Source organism: Ailuropoda melanoleuca, chromosome 1, assembly GCF_002007445.2.
Source record: "Ailuropoda melanoleuca isolate Jingjing chromosome 1, ASM200744v2, whole genome shotgun sequence".
In the NCBI taxonomy this organism is placed as follows: Eukaryota; Metazoa; Chordata; class Mammalia; order Carnivora; family Ursidae; genus Ailuropoda; species Ailuropoda melanoleuca.
The window spans coordinates 96,437,055-96,460,777 of NC_048218.1; the positions used below are offsets into that span (position 1 = coordinate 96,437,055).

The 23,723-nt window shown below is 34.5% G+C and overlaps 1 protein-coding gene across 1 annotated transcript in view; it reads left to right on the top strand.

The window, feature by feature from the left end:
* The window catches only part of SI (sucrase-isomaltase), a 92,067-nt gene extending 72,099 nt beyond the window's left edge, over positions 1-19,968 (top strand). Inside the window, exons 38-48 of the mRNA XM_011224093.3 lie at positions 1,611-1,744; positions 2,862-2,896; positions 2,982-3,098; positions 6,235-6,383; positions 8,819-8,903; positions 8,984-9,040; positions 9,653-9,777; positions 12,506-12,594; positions 16,222-16,271; positions 16,521-16,688; positions 19,598-19,968. Coding sequence (XP_011222395.1) covers positions 1,611-1,744; positions 2,862-2,896; positions 2,982-3,098; positions 6,235-6,383; positions 8,819-8,903; positions 8,984-9,040; positions 9,653-9,777; positions 12,506-12,594; positions 16,222-16,271; positions 16,521-16,688; positions 19,598-19,666 — 1,078 coding nt within the window. The 3' untranslated portion in view covers positions 19,667-19,968. The remainder of the gene's footprint in view (positions 1-1,610; positions 1,745-2,861; positions 2,897-2,981; positions 3,099-6,234; positions 6,384-8,818; positions 8,904-8,983; positions 9,041-9,652; positions 9,778-12,505; positions 12,595-16,221; positions 16,272-16,520; positions 16,689-19,597) is intronic.
* Positions 19,969-23,723: the final 3,755 nt, after the last annotated feature.

Below are 23,723 nucleotides of genomic sequence, written 5' to 3' on the forward strand. Positions count from 1 at the left end.
AGGTCACGATCCCAGGGTCTGTGTTGGGCCCTCTGCTCAGCAGAAGCCTGCTTCTCCCTCTCTCTGCCACTCTCCCTGCTAGTACTCTTTCTCTCACTGTCAAATAAATAAGTAAAATCTTCAAAGAAAAAAAAAAAACAACAAAGTATATATTTATTGAATGTGAACACATTAAGAATTTGAAACAACTCTATAAATAGTTTTTGCATTAATTAAATACAATTAATTTTGTTTGCAAAGAAACTAAACTTAGAATATACATATAGTTTTAGATTGATCATCAGTTTTTTATTCTCTATATAAATAATCATTCATTTCTTGTTAAATGTCAGCAAATATATGTGATGTATGTTAAATATATTAATGCTCTTAAATAGACTATATCCTTTATATTTATTGTAGAAAATGAAGCAATGAAAATAGCTCTCTTGTATGATCTTTTTTAAAGATGGGCGTACGTTCAAGTAGGAAATTTTAAGTTAGCAAGTACAATATGGTCTTTATTATTAACAGGTGGTTCAATTTATCATCTATGTCCATTGAAAACACTTTTAGTTTCCTGTAATTTTGATTTGAGATATTCATTAATTCAAAAATTTCTTGAGCTACTAGTATATGCCAAGCAATGTACTAGGTACAAAAAATACAAAGAAGATTAAGACATCATATTAACTTCAAGACTCTCAAGGTCTCACTGAAGAAACTTTATATATAAAGAAATCAGTACAAGCACCGTGGTCCAAAATGATTTAAAATCTGCCTAATTAGGTATTTGAAGTATTTTTTCCTGAACAGTTCTGTAGTCCTTATTCATATGCAATTTATTTTAAATAATATAAAAATAAACACTTTACTTCCAATTAATAGTGGGATATTTTTCTACTTTAGATGCTCTTATAATATCACAGAGCGAGAGATGCAGATAATATAAAATAATGCATTATTATATTATTTTTAGCACTAGAATATGTTTTAAAATGAATAGAAAGTCACTAAAGTCTCTTCAAAGACTGAGGAGGGGAAAAAAGAAAAAAAAAATGATGTAACTTGTAAAATTCATTCTTTTGACATCTGGCTTTGGATAGATTCCGTGCTTGAGATAGAACAACTAGTTTTATTTTTAACACCCAAAAAACCTCGCTCCCTTTAATCTACCGTCTAAAACAGTATTACAGCAAAGATTCTCTGTAGAGTGAAACAGAGATTAAGTGTTGACAAGTTATAATTGAGAAGGATTGGAACAATCAATAGTTAGAGCCTAGACCTTTATTCAAGAGAATACAGTTAAGTAGAATAAAATGAGTTCATTCAAGAAACTCAAGATATGATTAGTTAGTTGCTTTGATAACTTCAGTAGTTGGCTTAACTTGAATTCATTGAACAAATAAACAAAGGCCACTTAGTCATGTCAGTCTGGTAAATGTTGGAAGGGAAGAATAATGTCCTTATGCCTGTAAGTATAATGAGAGAAGACTCACTTATAAAGAGCTAGTTGTAGTAAGAGACAACAAAAACACCATAAACACACACACACACCTTTTTTTAAATGAGGTGCTCATAAGTAGAAATGTCTGAAAAGACCTCATGTAAAAACTCCCCCTCTATCTTAGTGCTTTGCAGAAGACAACTGGCAAAAGAGGAATTGTTATTTCTCGTTCGACATATCCTACTGGTGGACGATGGGGAGGACATTGGCTTGGAGACAACTACGCACAATGGGACAATTTGGACAAATCAATCATTGGTATGTGAGTCACCATCTATATCATTACTCTCTCGAGTTTCCTTTTAGGTATTCACCTTTGTTGGTACTAGTTCATATACCTTATAAGTCCTTTTCAGAAACATACTTTTTGCATCATATTTTTTGACAAATAGCGTAATGAAAAGACAGTGGGCTAGAAAGTAGGATCTGGGATTCTTTATATAAGAAACTAATGATATCTAACTAGTTTATTTTGAGAAAATAATGTCATCCTTTTTGGTCTCAGTTTCCTGGGAAAGGGCAGGAACTGGGAAAGATAACATCTAGAGCTAATAATAGAAATGGGTAGAAATTCTAGATTCTAGGGAATAAGAATACTGATAGATGCTGAAGAATGAAACATTTCAAGCCAAATTTTTAAAGAGTCTTTTGACAATCACTGGGTAAAGAGTAAATAAGGCATTATTATTTTAAAGGGGAAATGGATACTTTTCTATTGCAGATCTAGTTTTAAAAATTCTTTACTGTTTATATTAGGATTCAAGGAAAACAATCAGTGTTTTAGAAATATTACTTTAAAAGGTTAAATAATATTATTTAAAAGGTTAAATAATTACATAGATAACCTTTTATTTAAAAAAAATTAAACCAAATACCACTTTTTTCTCATACTATAATGTATTTATAACCATTTTGTACTCTGAATATACCATCTTGAAAGTGACAAAGAAGCATAGCGTCTTATTTCTATAAATGTCATTAACACTATAACATGAAAAACTTGAATCCTGTTAAGAGGAAATGATAGAGGGGCGCCTGGGTAGCGCAGTCGTTAAGCGGCCGCCTTCCGGCTCAGGGCGTGATCCCGGCGTTATAGGATCGAGCCCCACATCGGGCTCCTCCGCTGGGAGCCTGCTTCCCTCTCCCACTCCCCTTGCTGTGTTCCCTCTCTCGCTGGCTGTCTCTCTGTCACATAAATAAATAAAATCTTTAAAAAAAAAAAAAGAGGAAATGATAGAAAGGTATATTAATAATCTGAAAAATGTTTCATTGGATTAGGTTGTTAGAAATAGGACATCTTCATAAATAGAAAAAATGAAATATCAGAATATATGAAACAGTAGCTTTCTAAGTTTTTTCCTGATTTTTTTTTCAGGTATGATGGAATTTAGTCTCTTTGGAATCTCATATGTAAGTAGTTCTATTCCTTTTATCTTCATAACTTATAGAGATTAGGAAACAAACCATTAAAATTAAACATCACAATATATTTTAGACTGGAGCAGATATCTGTGGTTTCTTCAACAACTCAGAATACGAGCTCTGTGCCCGCTGGATGCAACTTGGAGCGTTTTATCCGTATTCCAGAAATCACAACATTGCATTTACTAGGGTACGTAGTTACCTCATCTACTGTCATTCCTTCTCCCCACTAACCTTAGAAGTTTTTAAATAAAATTCACCCTCTGAGCTACAGGGGAAGGGAGGGAAAACTGAATGGGAAGAAATCAGAGAGGGAGACAGACCATGAGAGACTCTGGACTCCGGGAAACAAACTGAGGGTTACAGAAGGGAGGGGTGGGAGGATGGGGTAACCGGCTGATGGGTATGAAGGAGGGCACGTGCCGTGATGAGCACTGGGTGTTACACACAACTAATGAATTGTTGAACACTACATCAAAGCCTAATGCTGTACTACATGTTGGCTAATTGAACATAATGATAATAAATAAAAAATCATCCTAAATAAAAAAAAAAAAAAGAATTCACCCTACCAGGCTGATTTTCAATGCATGCCTTGAATGAACCTCTTTACATTTACTGAGGACATCTGAGCCCATTGCTTTGAGAATTTTCTGATTTGGGTTACTTTATACTTTGGTGTTTAGAGCTTGGTTACCTGACATACTTACTGCTGTTCTATATAATTTTGAAATAGCCAGAGGGGGGAAAAACACAAAAAACTGCTTCCTTAACTTCTTCCAACTGAGACAGAACAATAAAAAATCAGCTTCAAACTAATTAGAAGTGAAAAGTCATTTGAAATACTAGTATCATGATGTGTTTGAAATTGAGCAAATTTAAAAGGCAAATGTTGAGACAATGAGTTGAGAAATTGAGGGGAAAAAAAGGAAAAGTTAGGAGAGCTAATTCTTGTGTGGTGGCACAGCTTTCCATGTTACTAAATTGTCTGAAAGAAATTTTTGAGAAAGAGAGGTTACAGTTTTAAAAATTATGGAAACCTATGTATAATTAGAGGCAATATCTAACTAAATGCTAAATTTTGTGACACTGACTTTTAGTGAAGTACAGAGGAAAGATGAATTATCAAAATGCACCTCATGGAAGAGTTATAGAAGAGCTGGTCTTTGAAGGGTGGGTTCTAGCAGTAGTGACTGAGTGGTGGAGCTCGTCAGGTGCTGTGAGATCTTTGTGTCGCTCCTGGGAAATTTTAGTTAGGATAAAGGGAAGGATTTATTTTAGAAAATGAAAATCTGTATAAGGATAGAAAGCAGTATGGGACTACATTTTGGAAGAATTTGGTAGTTGGGCAATAACATAACTTGATGGAATAGGAATATTTTAACAGGAAAACTTGCTGTCAGTAATGCAATTTAGGAAGCTATAATATTGGAAGAGTGGAATGAATCAATAAAAGCCTGCACAGGGATTTATTCAACAAGTATTTATTAACAGTCTATTATTTAATATTTATAAAGTCCCTGCCCCGTGATTCATATAATGTAGGCAGGATAGAGATAACAGGCAATTATGTGTGTGTATGTGTATATGTATATAGGTATGGTCAGGTATAAATAAATGCATACGAGGGAAAATGATGTAAGCCAAAGTGATAGAGATTTATGGGGACTCAGTTTTAGAAGGAGTACTTAGGGAGGTCCTCGTGGATGAAATGACTTGAGCGTTAGAGTGAGACATGAGTGAGGTACAGCAAACAAAGCCGATGTAAGGATGTGGGAGAGAAGTCAGGTGGAAGCGCTAAGTGAAAGACTCCAAGATGGGAAAGGGGCGGAGTTTTGGAGAAGATGATATGGAGGAAAGAAAAACTGAGGAAGTATTTCTAAATAAAAATCTATGGAACAGAAGCCTCAACGTAAGTGTGATTATGAGGTAGCATAATTGAATTTGGGGGTGTATAGTTTACAGTTAAGCTCTTCCGTAGCGTTAAAACTTGAAATACTGTCAGCGAAGTCAGTAAGCAACAGATATGATTTTCACCTCTTATCCTTATTGGACGTTGGAAGTAGTAACAATAGTATCAGTTGCAGCTTACTAATTTTGAACCATTTTACTTTCAAGATTTTGCCTATTCTAGCATTATTACGTATACCAGTGATAACAGTCATCATTCAAGCTTTATTACTACTGAAATCTGAAAAAGTTGGCATCTGCATAGATAGGGCACAGTTCTTAATATCATCATTCCCATTGATATCAGCAAAAAACATCAAATGTATTGCCCCCTGGAGTTATGTGGCAGCCTGCTTGTTCCCTAGTACAATTAAAATATAAAATACTAATTACCTTCCCTATTATTTTTTAACCAGTAGGCGCAACATTTTTTTTTTTTTGAGAGAAAGAGCTGTGCAAGTGGGGGGAGGGGCAAAGGGAGAAGGAGAGAGAATCTTAAGCACAGAGCCTGATGTGGGGCTCCATTTCTTGACCTTGAGGTCATGACCTGAGCTGAAATCAAGAGTTGGATGCTTGGGACCCCTGGGTGGCTCGGTTGGTTATGCATCTGCCTTTGACTCAGGTCCTGATCCTGGGGTCCTGGGATCGAGCTCCAGCAAAGAGCCTGTTTCTCCCTCTCCACCTGCCCTCCCTCTACTTGTGCTCTCTCTCTGTGAAATAAAAAAATAAAATCTTAAACAAAAGAGTTGGATGCTTAACCAACTAAGCCACCCAGGTCCCACGCAACATTTTTTAACAGGTTTTAATCTTTCCAGTGCCAATGTTCATTTTTACCTCAAGTGTATATTCCAGAGCAGACGGGCATGTCTTTCTTTCTTATCCAGCATTAATTAGGTCCTCTCTTTCTCCTATCCTATTAATCCTTTAATATCATAATTTATCCATTTCTCCTGAAAACACACCATGCAGTGGTCACCATGATGGGCTCTACGCGTCTCTGTTTATTTCAATCTACTTTTGTACGGCATTTCATTTCTTTTCCAGTCTTTTCGTCCCTACGCTGATTATCACCATGATTGACAATGTAGTTGCCACCTATTCAGATGTGAACTGCTCTTTACATATGTTCATCTAAACTAAATCAAGCTACGAGTGTAATTTGCATTTTTCTTATTAAAATATTATGTTTTCTCTCTCCATCATATGAGATAGAAATATTATTGTATAAGATTTTTGTGATTTTTGCAAAGAAAGTATGCAGCACATGGCAGTGAATGAATATTATTTTCTACTTTTTATTCTCCAAACATGTATTTGAAAATTATGGTGTAAACAAGGACAAGAGCTTATGACTATTTCATTCTGCTTTGTTTCAGAGACAAGATCCTGCTTCCTGGAATGCAACTTTTTCTGAAATGTCAAAGAATATTCTAAATATTAGATACACTCTATTGCCCTATTTCTATACACAGATGCATGAAATTCATGCTCATGGTGGCACTGTTATTCGACCCCTTTTGCATGAGTAAGTAGAAATTCTTTTTTCTGCCAAAAAGAGATAGATTTCATTTAATTTACTCAGTAATCTCATATAGTGTAGAATATTTGAAGTTAGAAACGTTTTTATTGCTATTTTAGTATACATTTTGGGTTAATGAACGTTTACATAAATAAATATTAATAAACAGGATGATATTAAAAATGAAACATTAATCAGTTATTGAAAAGTAATAATTCTTTGGACGCCTGGGTGGTTCAGTCATTAAGCGTCTGTCTTCAGCTCAGGTCATGATCCCAGGGTCCCGGCATGGAGCCCCGCATTGGGTTCCCTGCTCAGTGGGAAGCCTGCTTCTCCCTCTCCCACTCCCCCTGCTTGTGTTCCCTCTCTCGTTGTCTTTCGCTGTCAAATAAATAAATAAAATCTTTAAAAAAAAAGTAATAATTCTTAGAAATAACTATATACCCAAGGTCTAGATTTACATACCTTATTATATTGAATATTTGAAAACTAGAAGCAAGTACTATTATCTCTGCATAATGATTTGATTAATTGAGGTTTATAGCAGTTAAGTAAATCTACTGTATATATATATATATATTTATATGCCTGACTGAAGAAAACCACCTCACCTCTTCTTGGAGGTCTGTTATAGAGTACCCTAGAACAGTTCTAACATTTTTCTTAGAAAATTGTTTTGGATTCACTCCTTAAAGCTCAAACTGATATATGATCAAATTTTAAAACTCTATTCCATAGAGCATAATTACAAAAATTTTAGCCTATTCTATTTTTAAGGCAAATACAAGCTAATTCTTACTATTGATGTCACACACACAAAAAAACCCAACACAGATTCAAAGAAAAATACCAAAACCTTTGAAATAATCAAACTTAACATCTGTGTACCCTATATTACCAGAGCAATTGAGTGAGGTGATTTGTTAGATTGCATATTTGATAAATCAGTAAAATACATAACATGTATTTACTAAATTAAACAATAGAATGCAAGGCAAAATGACAAAAATAATAGGTTGATCAATATGCCATCTGTTCTGATGATAAGGTCTTAAAAAATAATGGGTCTTCCTAAATTCCCATTATCCTCCAGTTACTTTATTAATTTATCTACCATAATCCATTCTTTATTTCTGGTAAAATTTTATTATTATCTTGCCTCTCTTATTTCCAGAGTTTGCCCCTTTGTCTTCTCCCTAGTTACTACTCAGAAGAGTCAGCTCTGGACTGAATCCCCAACCAGAAACATTATTATTAACTCCACAGACTCTTGTCCAGTTGAGAACATCTGGGCTTTTTTTCCCCATGGCAAGTCCATGAAGCAGTAAATTCAGCCATCCACCTTGGCGTGAATCTCAGTTTGTAGAAAAGTGAAACAAAAACAAACAAAAGAACAAACAAACAAAAATGTGCAGTTCTGTTTCAGTTAGAGAAAAAATATGGATATTTAATAGTGACCGTGAAGAATAGATTTTGGTGTTTCCAACCATTTGTATTTGAAATTCAGAAATACAACAAATGCGCTATTCAGGGAGCTCTAATTTAAGTAAGATAAGCAAAATCTTTTGCTATTTCTCGATCATTTCTTTCTTTCTTTTTTTTTTTTAAAGATTTTATTTATTTATTCGACAGAGATAGAGACAGCCAGCGAGAGAGGGAACACAAGGCAGGGGGAGTGGGAGAGGAAGAAGCAGGCTCATAGCACAGGAGCCTGATGTGGGGCTTGATCCTATAACGCCGGGATCACGCCCTGAGCCGAAGGCAGATGCTTAACCACTGTGCCACCCAGGCGCCCCTGCTTATTTCTTTCTTTCCTCCGTCCCTCCTTTCATCCTTCCTTCCTCCCTCCCTCTTCCTTCCTTCCTTCCTTTCTTTCTTTCTTTTTCTTTCTTTCTTTCTTTCTTTCTTTCTTTCTTTCTTTCTTTCTTTCCTTTCTTTCTTTCTTCTTTCTTTCTTTCTTTTTTTCTTTCTTTCTTTCTTTCTTTCTTTCTTTCTTTCTTTCTTTCTTTCTTTCTTTCTTTCTCTTTCTTTCTCTTTCTTTCTTTCTTTCTTTCTTTCTTTCTTTCTTTCCTTCTTTCTTCTTCTTATGGACTCTGGGAAGCAAAATCTTTTTGAATTACCGAATCAAGATTCTTATAGCACATTTGCCTCACAATTCCTCTGTGAATTCTCTTCGAAGATTTCTCATTCAATTGGCCTTATACAAATTCTCTGTATTTTGTCAGGAAGTTTAGTTATAGTCTACATTAACTTATAAAGTACTGTATTACTTATTGAACATTAAAATCCAAGTGATAGAATTGTTTTTGATTTGTTTATAGTTTGGTTTTCACTTCAGTCCACAAAAGTCTATACTGCAAAATGTGATTTGAATAATTATCTTATGGTATTCAGGAGAAATGAAGTTCTTTGATTTAATTATTTGTAAATATTTTGTCAAGGTTCTTTAATGACAAGATAACCTGGGATATATTCAAGCAGTTCTTGTGGGGACCAGCATTTATGGTTACCCCTGTGTTGGAACCTGTAAGTCCTATCACATATTTTCACAAAATATTATTTTCCTTGGCCTATAATTTCTTAATGATTGTATCTTTAAATTTCAGTATGCTGACACTGTACAAGGCTACGTCCCTGATGCTCGGTGGTTTGATTATCATACAGTAAGTGGTTAGGGAATTCTGGGGAATTGACTAAGAGGATACGAGTAACAATTTGATCCCAGCCTTTTCATTGGTGACATATTTGGCTTACTTTACACTTAAAAAGAGTAAGATATTGCTTGCTAATCACAGCTGGATCAAATTAACACACAGTGAAAGAGAGTTAATTTATTCTGCCATAGTTTGTTATGGAGTCATTGATTTATTTTACTGAATAAACATAGCACACATTGTACACAAGAAGGTCATTGTTCTGTATCAAATATGCAAAATTGTCATTAAAGGTAATATAGTCCTTCCAAGAATAATGTATATGACAAGTCAGGAGTCACTTTTGTGACCTTTCAAAACCCACACATTTTCTTCATGAGAGCATCACAAAAACAAAGAGTGGTGAGTGACTTTCAAAGCTATTAATAACTAAGAACTAAGTACATACTTTAAGTAGCATGATTTCCTGAATACGTGCTTGAGTTTTTATTAATTTTTATATTAAGTGTATCAATTGATACACTTACACCAATATTTTTGTTTGATACATCAAACACCAATATTGCTGATGATGCAGTTTCTTGCCTTTTATGTTCTTACTACCAAGCTTGTCATTTCCAGGGCCAAGATATTGGTGTCAGAGGACAACATTATGTATTTAATGCTCCTTTATATACAATAAACCTACATGTCCGTGGCGGTCACATCCTACCATGTCAAGAGCCTGCTAAAAACACATTTCACAGGTAAGCGAAATGTGAGCTTACAAGAGCTCAGATTAAATTTTAAGATACGTCATGCTAGAATTGTCAAGAACTGGGAAGGTTCTGAGATTTTACCCTATTTCCAAGTGAACAATTTAGTCTGCCACAGTGTCATGGATGTTGGGTAAGAGTCAAAGGTCTTTCTTACTCTTGGCATAACAGGAGACTTAAATTTCATGTTTGCTTCAGTTTTCCTTGTCACTGAAGTCCCGTGGGGATGACACGGAGAGGACGAGGCAGATGCCGCACGTGCAGGAGGTTTGTGTCACAGCTAAGGAACTCCAAGCTTAGGCACTCAGTTCTTTATAATGGGCTGTAAGCAAACCTGTTCATTCTTTGCTTTCAAGGGGACTTTATCTTAATTATACTGACCAGTAAACATTTTTTAAATTAATTTAAACACAAACACTGCCTTATCTTCGATACTGTTTGCTTTAAAAACATCCGTTAAAATATAATTCATCTGAGTGAATTATAAAATATAAGCCACCTGGGTGGCTCAGTCAGTTGGGCATCCAACTCTTGATTTCCGCTGGGGTCATGATCTCAGGGTCATGGGATCAAGCCCCACATAGGGCTCTGTGCTCAGCCCAGAGTCTACTTGGGATTCTCTTTCTCCCTCTCCCATTGTCCCTCCCCACCTGTATGCAAGATATGCAGATATTTGAGACTCATGAAAAATTGTCTTCCAACATGATATTCCTTCGAATAGTAAGAAAGTTTCCCAGATCAAGATACGAACTAAAAGTTCATGTCTTCTGTATAAATATGCGAAGATATTGACAAATGAATGTCTTGTATTTTGAGTGGCTGCCTTACCTAAGTACTCATCATTTTTGATGCCTCTGACATGCGGAAAGAAATATTATTTACTTCACTGAAACATGATTTCTTAAATGAACCTTTCTATAAACTTAAAGCAAATATTTCTCAGAGGACTTCTCTTTCCTTCCACCTTTTCTCTTCCCCCTTTCTACCTCCCTCTCTCTGTCCTGTGAAATATTTCCCAACTCACTGTAGTCTATGAAAATGTAGATATCCATTGACAATATCATTGCTTCTTCAAACTACAAGTCCACTGCTGTCCACAGAAGAACCAGACCTGTTTTTTAGCAGCCTTGTCCCATATAAAGATGAAAGATAATTCATATTAATTCATATTTTCTACACATTACTATTCATAACTGATGATCTGGCTAAGACCTTTTCTTCTTTACCCTAAGACCCCTACCTTGTATTCTCTCCCTCTCTCAGCAATATGTCCAACCTACTAGGGATCATGGGTTCACTCTGTCTTTTCTGACTGATGTAAGAGTAAATCCTTTTACCAGAGTGTCTATTTTCATTGCTTAAATTCCTGGCTTAGATATTCAGATTCTAGAGGACTCAGTCTCTGTTCCTCTTCTCTTCTTATGCTGTCTCCACTCATTTGGTGATCTACGTGCTGACAGACCCATTTGGCATGAATGAACTTTTTCTAACTCCTGGAACGATCCAGATCCATTTCTTTCAATATTCTACCCTGATATCAATTAAAGAGGAAAAAAAACAATTATGTCTGAGAAGTGAGGGCTTCGTGGAGGAGAACATTTATAAATTGGACCTTGAAAAATCCTTTTTCTGTAAGAGACAGAGAGGCCGTTCTCTGTGTGTGTGTGTGTGTGTGTGTGTGTGTGTGTGTGTGTGTGTAGAGGGCTAAAGTAAATAGGATATCAGGGTTAGATATATAGATAGGGTAGAATGTAAACGGTGAAACACTTTTTAATCTTAAGTTTTAAATATGTTGGAAAATTGTGAGTTAAACCAGATTTTTAATGTTGGTAATTTTTAATAAAATTGTGATTTAAACCAGATTTTTAATGTTGGTAATATTTATCTTTTACCCTAGTAACTATGAACTGCAGTACATACATACATATAAATATATGTATGTATTCATGCTGAGACATGATAACATCTTTACATGGAAAATACCAAGTTGCTGTAGAGATTTGAACTCTAGATGTTCTGGATATTTTAGGGAACTTCCATGGCAGTACGATTTTCAACATTTGTGATTGGAAAAGGCAATTATATCTAAGCATAATTTGTCTGAGAAATCCTTCCTTAGCAATATGAGGCTGTCAAACCAAATCACTTCTACAGTGAGCAAGGACGCAGATATTTAGTTCACAGATGGGTCTAGGTAGGCACAAGCTTGGGAGGTATTGCCCATTTCAAGAATAGAAATTACAACTTGCAGGGTACTCTTCACATTCTTATTAATAATTTCCAGTGATGACTCAGTGATTTATGTAGGGAAAGGTGAGAAAGGCTTAAATTATAATAGATAAAAAATGCTATTAATATAGTTTTATGTTTAATGGTCAGTGACAGGATTAGCAGAGAGAATAATAAACATGTCAATAAACTTAATATGGTTTTAACCATTAAAAATAAGCCCCCTTTTGATCTGTTAAATAGGTGATCTCTTGAGATCAAAGACATGCATGATATTTTCTATTAAATATGAAGGATTTTATGGTTTATATCATTCCCAATAACTCATTATTAAGGGAAGGCCTTTAATTTTCTTTGTCTAAAACATTTTGTATTCTCCTTACTTGATATTCTCATTTTTTTCCCTTTGGATATTTATATGGGTGCTGTATCATAACTAAACATATGCTATTCTATAAACGTAGGTAAAATTATATTTCTTTTTTTTTAGTCGAAAAAATTACATGAAGCTCATTGTTGCTGCAGATACTAATCAGATGGCACAGGGATCTCTGTTTTGGGACGATGGAGAGAGCATAGGTGAGTGTTCCATTTAGCAGGTAAATGTGATTGATGGCATGCGTATTACCTCACATTGCTTTTATGTGATCTACGTTTGTACCTTGGAAGCTGAATGAAAGGCTAGTAACACTATCCAAAGCCAAAGAAGCGTAATAATTAGCTAAATCAACTTAAAAACATAGTGTTCTGAACATCAAAGACTTTCCTCTTACCCCAAATGTAGTTAGTCCCTATGGTATATGTCTGAATAACTAAGAGATGTGTGTAGACAGAGAATATATATTGATCATCTGCTACTCCCAGGAAGTAGCCCGTGCCATTCACATGAGAGACATTCAGTGAGTGTGAGGTCAGCTGAGCTGAAATGCCACGTTCCCTATGCACATGACTGACGATGCATAAAGGGTGCATCTAAAACATGAGATAGCCTAGAGACAAAACTCAACTTTGGCCTATTTGTTTTTTAAATTCAATATTTTTTTACATGAAAAGTCTAAGGATTTAAACTTAGATCTATGTTTACTCTATGACTATTTCTTAAAACCAGACAGAACTGCTAGGCTCCCAGCAGTATGTGCTTTGCTGACCGTTGCCATCAGAATCACTTGTGGTAGTTTATTAAGGATGCAGATTCTGAGGACCACTTAATTTCCACTAATTTGGGGAGAAGCCGAGGTATCACCTTCAGGTGATTATTATGCTGTTGAGTAAACACTAGCTGTGGATTATGTTTACTGACTGTCATTAACGATGCCACTCTACTAGATGGGCGCTCTGAACTTCTCTTAACACAAGCATTAGTCATAAAAATTAACATCTGGGTGGAGCTGATGTTCTCATGGGGCAGTTCAGTGCAATTTAAATAAATTATCTGCAGAAGAGAGATCTTTCATTACTAGCCAAGACATGTATTTTTCATCTTTTTAGGTAAATCATAGTTAATATGTTACAACTCTAAGAAATGGGAATCTGTTTATTAGTAAATAAAGTAGATCAGAAGGTTGATACAAGAATCATATAGTAAAAAGCAAGACTCTTAAAAACAAAAAACCTTTTCCTAGTATTTTGTGATTTAAAGTAAAGAATCAACCACTATCAGTTAAAATCCTGTTTTTAGAGTCCTGACCTTCGTTAACATATTAACTAGGGTTACACAAAATTTGCAGCCTTTCTCACCTGGGCCTGGCAGGCTGCACTTTGAATGGCCTAGTTTCCCAGGGTTGTAAAGTTGAGTTATGCATAATTTGCATCCTTGTCTTGGAACCTTTGAATTACCTATCCAATAAATTGAGTTAATTCATTTGAACAGCAAGGGGAGACAACACTTCTCTTAGAAATTTTTCTCCAGTTCTCCCTGTCAAACTAAGATACAGATAAAAGAACTTGGTATGACCTTTATCCTATTAAAGTTTCATGGCAGATTTTATTTTTTAATCACTGGAAAGTAACAACACACTTCACATATTTATTTATGATCTCTCCATGTAAGTATACAAAATTATTCTGGCCAATTATATTTGGGGTTTGTGATTATATTTCACAAACTCAGTATATTTGTTGTAATTAAGTATGAAGATTTCAGATAATTTCTTGAAATGTCTTGAGTGAACAATAACAACAGTATACAACAAATGCTTATGGACAGTCTGGTTCAGCTGGTCAGAATCTCCAAAAAAGTCTTCTCTCTCAGCAAGCCCATCAACCTAGTTGATAGGCACAGAATTATTTCCTCCTTTAAGTACATTCACATTTTATAAAATATTATTTGCTGACATATTATTTTCTCTCAAAGAAGATCACAGATAAAATACAGCAGTTCCCCCTTATCCATGGTTTTGCTTTCTGCAGTTTCAGTTACCTGTGGAAGGCTATTATCTGTTACTCCCAGATAACAGATTATCCTCCTTCTGATAGTGTCAGGAGGTCAGTGGTAGTCTGACACTACGTCACAGTGCCCAAGTCATTCACCTCCCTTCATCTCATCACATAGGCATTTTATCATCTCTCATCATCACAACAAGAATGAATATAGCACAATAACATATTTTGAGAACGAGGGACCACATTCACATAACTGTTACTACAGTATATTGTTATAATTGTGTTATTTTATTATTAGTTACTGTGAATCTCTTACTGTGCCTAATCTATAAATTAAACTATATCAGAGGTAAGTATTATAGGAAAAAGCTTAGTATATACAGGGCTTGGTACTGTCTGTAGTTTCAGTATCCAGTAGGGGATTTTAGAGTGTATCCCCTCCCAAATAAAGGGAGACTGTCGTAAACTTATCTCAAAATTTGTCTATATTAAGTAAAGTTTGACCATTCTAGCAAATAAACTTGTAGATTAGTAAAATCTTATTTTGTGTTATCTTAATGCAATAGATATATGTGTACCTTTAACTGAGATCATACGTGTTATTTTTGCTTATTTATTAAAACCACAAAACTGCCCATATCCTCCTAATAGCTATCACTTTTGTGTTCTTTTATCTCATAGTTCCATACTTTAAAAAATTGCTCTTAAAAACCGAAGCTATAATTGTATATTGAAAAATTAGACTAAAATTTTTGCCTTATAAACACATATCAGATAAGCCATGCACACATTAGTACGTAGAGAAAAAAAGTTTTAGGCAGAATGTAATTTAATTTTCATATAGGTAAAATTAGTTGCAGATTAAGCAGTTTTTCAAAGAATTATTTAATAAAATGCTGGCATGTACAAGTTCGTAAAGGAAATTAAAATTTGTTGCTTTTTCCGTGTTACTTTAACACTTATTTCAATCATGCGTTTAAACTACTTTTGCCTTTTTGCCTTACCCATGCTTGTTTGGTTTTACATATAAACACAGTCTTAGAGGTCAGGGAAAGCTAGACTTGATTCCAGATATTGTTAACAATTTGTTGATTCACTTTCAGGCATTTATTTAACTTCTCTGAAGTGCACATTCCTCTTCAACCATCAGAACAATAAAAGAACATACCTCTTAGGGCAGTGTGATAAAGTACTTAAAAGTTGACAGATAGTAAGCACTTCAATTTTAGCTGTCAAATTATTTTAAAAATTGAAAAAAATTATTTTAAAAATTGGTTTTAAATATGGTAAGATTATAATTAAAGAAATGGATATAAACCCTGTGTTTTATCAGTTTGATTTCAATAGACCTATAATAATCCCTAGATTATTTGAATGAGTATTCTTCTCAAGGGACACTAGAATAATTTTCCATCATGTTCATTTTGCTTTATAAATATTATTACATTGTCAGTCATTGAAATGGCCAGTAAGTGTCCACCGCTATCACCACCCAATTCTGTTTATTCTTATATTTCTTTCACCCTGCCAGAGCTGTGTTAAGATAGTTTTAGACCTGTCACTCTTCACCGTTACCCTCCTACATGTAAATACGCACACACCAACCTGCCCTGCGCTTCTAGGGCCCTCTCTGGTGACTCATCCTTCATATTACAGTGCTCCTTCGACTGTGTTTGAACAAGTTAAATAAACTTAGAAAAAAATTAGATATGCATTGATGGTCTTTGATACCCTTTATAGTAGGAAAGAGAAGCAAAATATCCTAGTTTTTACTATTTTTCTTCTTTGGAAATATAAATATATTACCTTTTTTTCTCTCTACAGACACCTATGAAAAAGGCTTATATTTCTTGGCACAATTTAACTTAAACAACGTATGTATTCATGTCAGATCATTTGTTTGCAATTGTGTTAAATAATATTTGAAGTTTTGTTCCATATTTTATATTTATTTTATATTTTCATATTTTACATTTATTGTATAACATACCTCGTTTCAAATATATGATAAATAATTTGCTATACTATGAAATCCATTTTGGTTAGCAGATGTATGCTTTAAAAGATTTAATTGTTTTTGAAAGTGAAGGGTTTAAGTTACTTCTTTTTCTTTGTCTTTACAGAATACCTTGACAAGCACTATACTGAGAAGTGATTACACAAACAAAAATGAAATGAGGCTTGGAAGCATCAACATATGGGGGAAAGGAAAGAATTCTGTTAATCGGGTTACTCTCATATATAATGGAAATACAGAGGTAGTTCAGTTTACTGAAGAACCGGACAAGGAGGTAAGTAACATAGGAAGAAAGGAAATTTAACCGAGCTTTTCAGAACACCTATATGGATGTCTTCTATTTCCTAACCCTAACGAAACGTAATTATAGGTCGCCTATGACCTCTGTGGTTTATTCATTTTCCTTAAACTTCCGAATTGATCTCCATATTATCATCCTTAGTAACCTGTTATACAAATCAACCTAGTGGCATCTGTGTTACACTTTTCTTGACATAATCAAAGCAAGATTAAATGTATGTGAAGCCTCTAAGTCATCGTTATCCCTATATGGTAAAGTCCCTCAAATTTTAATTTTTTTCAAATATAAAATGTCTACATTTATATATTTAATACATCTTGGATAAAATCTATTTGGAAATCCTCTCAAAATTAACAGAATTGTCTATTGGCACTGATGAATAATATGACATACGAATGTATAAGGACATGATTCATACATTAAACAAGGTATTGGGATTTTTATGTTAAAGTTCCATTGCTACCAGTAATTAGTTTTTTATTTTGAACAAATAATTTTAAGTCTTCTTTTTCTGTCAAATTCAATAAGACTATGCAAGTGAACCATCTCTTCAGCTCCTTCCAATTCTAAATCCTGGAATCCATGTTCTGAAAAGTTGGATTTCAAAGAACGTATATTCTAGTCAACAGCTAACTATTATAAACGATCCAAGTACAAGGCTATGTCTCTACTGCTAAAATTGTGTGTGTATGTACCTATTAGTGTTTATAGCTGAATGTGAGAGGTGAACAGCTCCTGAAAGGTCATTCCATCCACCTGAAACTTAATACTGTCCTATTGTTACTGCTGTTTTGTAGGCAAGTGTTATTTCCCCTTTAATATAGAACTATGTCTTAATTACTATTATGACACCAAAATTCTTTTATTTCTTTAAGTTATATCAAGGTTGGGAAGTTAGAGTTTTGCATACTTAATGTCCTTCCTTGGTAAAATAAAAGTTGATAACTCAGTGCCTCACCCCCACTTTTCTTTTTTTTTTTTTAAATTTCACTGGTTTATAAAATTACAAGGTAAGGGAATCACTGATTTAGGCCAGTGGTCTCATATGGCAGACCAAGAAACTGAGTCCTTCAAAGGGAAAATTAATTCTCCAGGAATAGATAGTCAATAGTTATTGATCACAATGAGCAATCAGTGTTTTTGAACTGCCCAGTGTTCAATCATATTAAAAAGGATAATTTGCCATATATATTTTCTTGCTTTTTATTTAGTACTACATTGGTAAAAATAAAGTTCCTAATTTTTACTATAAAAATAAACTAAATACAGCCAGATGAACAGCGTCAAATAAGATATTTTAAATATCAAGTAGTACTTTAAGCTCATCTTGACCAGATACTTGGTATGAAAACACATCATTTATAACGAAAGTTCATTCCACTGCTTCCAAACACATCCACAAAGAATATCAAGTATTAAGAAGAAATTTTTATAGTATTTTATTACCTCGTTGATTCCAAAAGAAGATATTATATTTAACTGCTAACCATTGAGCAGTTCCCTCTAAATTCATTTAGTAAAACAAGTATTTATGAGCTCCTAGAGTTTCCAGCCTTTGCAGATGTATGCCAAAAGTAGAGTGGTCAATTTCTTCCTTTATTTTCTTGCCCTTCTCCATCAGTGTGGGAATTATATGCAAAGCATAATTTAATTACTCTATTAATACAATTTAATTTTTTTTAAGATTGTATTTACTTATTTGAGAGAGAGAGAGAGAGCATGAACAGGGGGAGGGGCAGAGGGAGAGGGACAAGAAGACTCCCCACTGAGCAGGGAGCCCAGTGCGGGGCTCAATCCCAGGACCCCAAGATCATGACCTGAGCTCAGGCCAGATGCTTAACTGACTGAGCCACCCAGGCACCCCTCTATCAGTACAATTTTAAAAACATTTTCCTAGCAACAGTTATGTTTTGTTGCCTCTTGTACAGGTATTAAAAGCTATCTGATGTGCTTGTTCCTTTTCACTTTTGATATAAAGTAACTAGGTTAGGTTTTGGTGTAAGGTGGGTCGGTTTCAAATCCGGCTAATATATATTTTTAAATATTATTTCGCTTTTACCTTTTAAACTGTTCTACTGTACAGTGTGGGAAATAAATCCTAGAATGTTGTGCTTTAGTGAGGAATATATTTTATAAGGCCCCTCAGAGAGTGCCTGGTTTTCAGTAAGCAGTAAAGGAATGTTGATTCTCTTCCTCTTCTCTTGCATATTTGATAATTGAATCTCAATTTTCTGAGCCAAGGCCCAGAAAGTCATGTGCGTGTGTTGGAGAACAAGCAGTGGTGAGGTCTGATGAAATCACCATGTCATAGACATATGCAGATGATTGGTTAGAGCTGTTCAGTCACCTCCACAGCTAGTCCCTACCTGGTCTGATTGACATTCTGTCCAGTGAAAGAAAGTAACACAACAAAATTGAAATTTTTAGCAATAAATTCAGCATCCTAAAGCATTTTGGGATTGATACAAAAGAAAACATATTTCCAGTCTAATTTTTGTGTGTAAATATGCCCTAATACTTAAGGGCAGGAAGCATAGAGATTTATGTAATGCAATTATAAATAATTCCATGTTTAGGAATATGGAAAAAGAATAAAATAATAGAAATCAAGATAATTGGTTAATAGTTTTAGTTTTTCACAGTCTTTTAACAACCATTCCACCTCTGGGATTTATTTTTACCTGCATAATGAGTAGGTTGGGTGAGATTATTACTGAACTAGTTGTGAACGCTCTAGAATAAAAATTCTTCAAAAAAAGAGGGAAAAAAGCTATTCTGTTACATAGAGAAAATAGGCTTTGTATGGAAATAGGCTTTGTTAAAAAAACAAAAAACAATACTGTTCTGATTAAACCATAATTACCATTTTACTTTCTTTTTAGATATTAAATATTGATCTGACAGTGAATAATGTTACTCTCGATGAACCAATACAAATCAGCTGGTCATGAAGATCACCATCAATTCCAGTTGTCAAAGGGAAATTAACACCTGGATTTAAGTTTCACTGTACTCATAGTTTTCCCTTTTTCTTGGTTTCTTATATTGTATAAAATATTAATTTCATAACATCTATCTAAAGTTATTCCACAGTGTACAATAATACTAATACTAATTTTATTATATTAATGTGTTCTGGATCTAATTTTTAAAAATATTTATCAGGATTTAAATAGTTCTAGTTACCTTGCTAAGTATCAGCCAAAACTGTAAACTAGTTACTAAGTATATATGTGTATAACTAAGACATAATAAAAACAGGAGATTTTTTAAATGATTTTTTGTGCAATTGTATACATATTTTCTTCCATGTTTAGTAAATTTAAGTCATGTAAAAATAGTTGTCATCAGATTTAATTAATTCTTAGTATGTACATTTAATTAAAAAACAGAAAATATAATGTATATAAGTATAGAAAGTACACATTTCTCTTTATTTTCCAAAAAGAAATTGTCCTAGTTTAGGTTGCTGTAACAAATTGTCATAGACTGAGTGGCTTAGGCAATAAACATTTATGTCTCATTGTTCTGGAGGCTTGGAAGTCTGAACAAGGTGCCAGCAGATTTGGTGTCTCGTAAGGACCCTCTTCTTGGTTCTGCAGATGGCCACCTTCTCCTTCTATCATCACATGGTGAAGGGCAGAAAGAGAAGACAAGCTCCCTGTTGTCTCTTCTTACAGGCACTAATCCTGGTTCGTGGGAGTTCACTCTCATTACCTAATTACCTCCCAAGTTATCATACTGGAGATTAGGGGTCCAGCCAAAGAATTTTGGAGGGACTCAAGCATTCAGTCCACAGCAGAAATCCAAATTTCTTTTTTAGCTTTACTTTCTTTTTTTTTTTTTTTTAAAGATTTTTATTTATTTATTTGACAGAGATAGAGACAGCCAGCAAGAGAGGGAACACAAGCAGGGGGAGTGGGAGAGGAAGAAGCAGGCTCATAGCAGAGGAGCCTGATGTGGCTCGATCCCATAACGCCGGGATCATGCCCTGAGCCGAAGGCAGATGCTTAACCGCTGTGCCACCCAGGCGCCCCTAGCTTTACTTTCTATACAGGGAAAAAATATTAAAGTTTATTCTATTTACTTGGTTAAATAAAACATTCTAGCACATTGACGTAGGTTGGAAGACTCTAAATCATGGTCTAAAATAGTATTCATTGGTATTTTTAACACTTAGTTTTCTTTGAATTTACTTAAGTAATACCTGTAACTCGATATAATTTTTTTCTAATTAAAAATTAAAATATTGTTATAATGGAATCCTTAAAAGAACTCATAACTTAGAATACAAGGGCTGGTGAAACAATAGTAAAGATAATGATGGTCATTATAAAAAAAAAGACAAGAAATAACAATGTTGAGGATGCGGAGAAAAGAGAACACGTGTGCTCTACTGGTGGGGTTGTAAATTGATGTAGTCACTATGGAAAAGAGTATCGAGATTCTTCAAAAAAATAAAAATAAAGCTATTATAAGATACAGCAGTTCTATGGGTATTTATCTGAAGAAAACAAAAATATTAACTCAAAAATATATATACACTCCATGTTTATTGCAGCACTATCCACTATAGCCAGGATATGGAAACAATTTAAGTGTAAATTGATGGATGAATGGATAAAGAAATTGTGATATATACACATAAACAGAATATTATTCAACCATAAAAAAGAATGAAATCTTATTGCCATTTGTGGCAACATGGTTGGACCTTGAGGACATTATGCTAAATAAAATAAATCATACAGAGAAAGACAAATACCATATAATTTCTTATATGTGGACCTTAAAAACAAACACACAAAAAAGTTCATGGACATAGTGAGCAGATTGATGGTTGCCAGGGGTGGGGGAGAACTGGGGAAATAAGAGAAATGGGAGAGGAGGGTCTAAAGGTTAAAAAAAAAAAAAGAAAAATGTTAGAATACTGTTATTATGGAATATTTAAGACAATTCATACAAGGACCAGGGAAAACAATAATAATGATAATGGCAATAATAATAACAACAATAAGAGTCAATGAAGTTTACTGCTAAGAAATATTATAGAAATTGAGGAGAATTTACAAACAGATTATAAATTATAAAGTCAGGTGCTGGCAAGGAAACCAGTCACCAAAGATGGGATTATAAATGAGCATAGCCATTTTTGAACGGCAATCATGTAGTATTCAATAAAATTAAGTTTGGGTATCCCCTTCGACTCAGAGTTCAAACCTTGAGATACGTTCTCAGAGGTGTGCAAGGGTGCGTACAAGCATATTTGCTGCTTGTTGTTGAAAAGGAAAAAGAAATTAATCATTGACTACTGTCAGCTTGGAGTTGGTTTGGCTCTAAGAATTAAGCCATGATGTTTTCCTACTGAAAACAAACATTTTCACAGACACGCAGCCACAGTGGAACAAGACAAAAACAAGACTACTCCATAATCATTTCTGAGGACAGGAAACAATAAAAACACTCTAAAAATCACAAAAATACGCAACATCTGTTTCTCTGGACTAATATGAGTGATTTGCTTTTTTTTTTTTTTTGATCAATTGCAGTTGTAGTCCTATTCCATACCTTCCACCTCCTAGAGAAAACAAATACAGTGATATAAAAGGCATCACTTTTGACTGTGATAGCAAAGAAGTGGAGATAATGTCTGTCCTAGTGGAGTTCTTAGTGACAATATTCTTTAAGGATCCTAAGTCACTTTGTAAGAAGAAATTTTGGTCCCATGATGAAACCAGCCAAAATATGTTAGCTATAAATACAAAGCTAACTTGTGTAATGTAACTAATACTCCAGCAATTGTATTTAGTTCTCAATGTCCTATTTCATATATGAGAGTGTGAAGGCTTCCCGGTATACATTTTAAGAGGGAATGATAAGTTACTTATAGCTGTTCACATAAAAATGAGATGCCTATTCTTGTCTCTCCTAAACAACCTGAGGCCATCTATGCCTCTGTTCTGGACCACTGCTGTTTCACCTTATGATACCCTCCACAGACACTAACTTCCTCTTGTCTGGGCAAGGAAGAACGGATTTACTCTGAGGAACTTCAGGATATCAAAACAACTTTTCCCACATTAGTTTTCTATTGCTTTGTAACAAATTATCACAAATCTAGCAGTTTAAAAGAATTCAATTTTATAACTTCATAGTTTCCAAGAGTCAGGAGGTGGGTACTGGCTTAGTTGGTTTCTCTGCTCAGGTCTCACAAGGCTGAAATCAAGAGGTTGGCTGGGTTGTGTTCTCATCCTGAAACTAGGCTGAGAAAGAATTTACTTCCAAGCTCACTTAGGTTGTTGGCAAAATTCATTTTCTTGCATGAGTAGGACTGAGAACCTGCTTTCTTGGTGGTGGCCAGCTACAGACTGCCCTCAGCCCGTAGATATTACCCTCCCTTCCCAATGGCCACTCACAGTTCCTTAGCATGCATGCTCCCTTTACATTGCCACTTAACTTAGTGCAACAAGGAGAATCTCTGGAGCAAGTGTGCTAGTAAGGTGGAGTCTTGTGTGACATACCATAACCACGGAAATTATGTTTCATCAACTTGCCATAGTCCATTGATTAGAATAATTGACATGCCCTGTCCACACTCAAGGGTAGGACATTACAGAAAGGTGTGAATTCCAGAAGGTGATGCATATAGGAGTCATCTGAAATGCTGCCTGCTACACTCCTAAACTTAGCCATGTGCCAAACAGAACACTATCAAACTGATAGAAATAAGAATCCACTAAGGATTTAAAAACCACACAAAAGGCAAGTATGTCCGTACCCAAAAAGCTTATATAAGCACTACAGTAATCAATTAACAAGGATTTACTCAGCACTAATTACACTTAAAGTTGTATAAGACATCATGTTGGCATTTCAAACCAAGTTTCAGGTGGAGATAGAAACTTAACATATACTGACAATCAGTTCCTCATTCCTTAGAAAGCCAGAATATATTATCAACACTGAAAGAAAATGTTCAAAATGAGTATTCTGCAATTAAAAATTAAA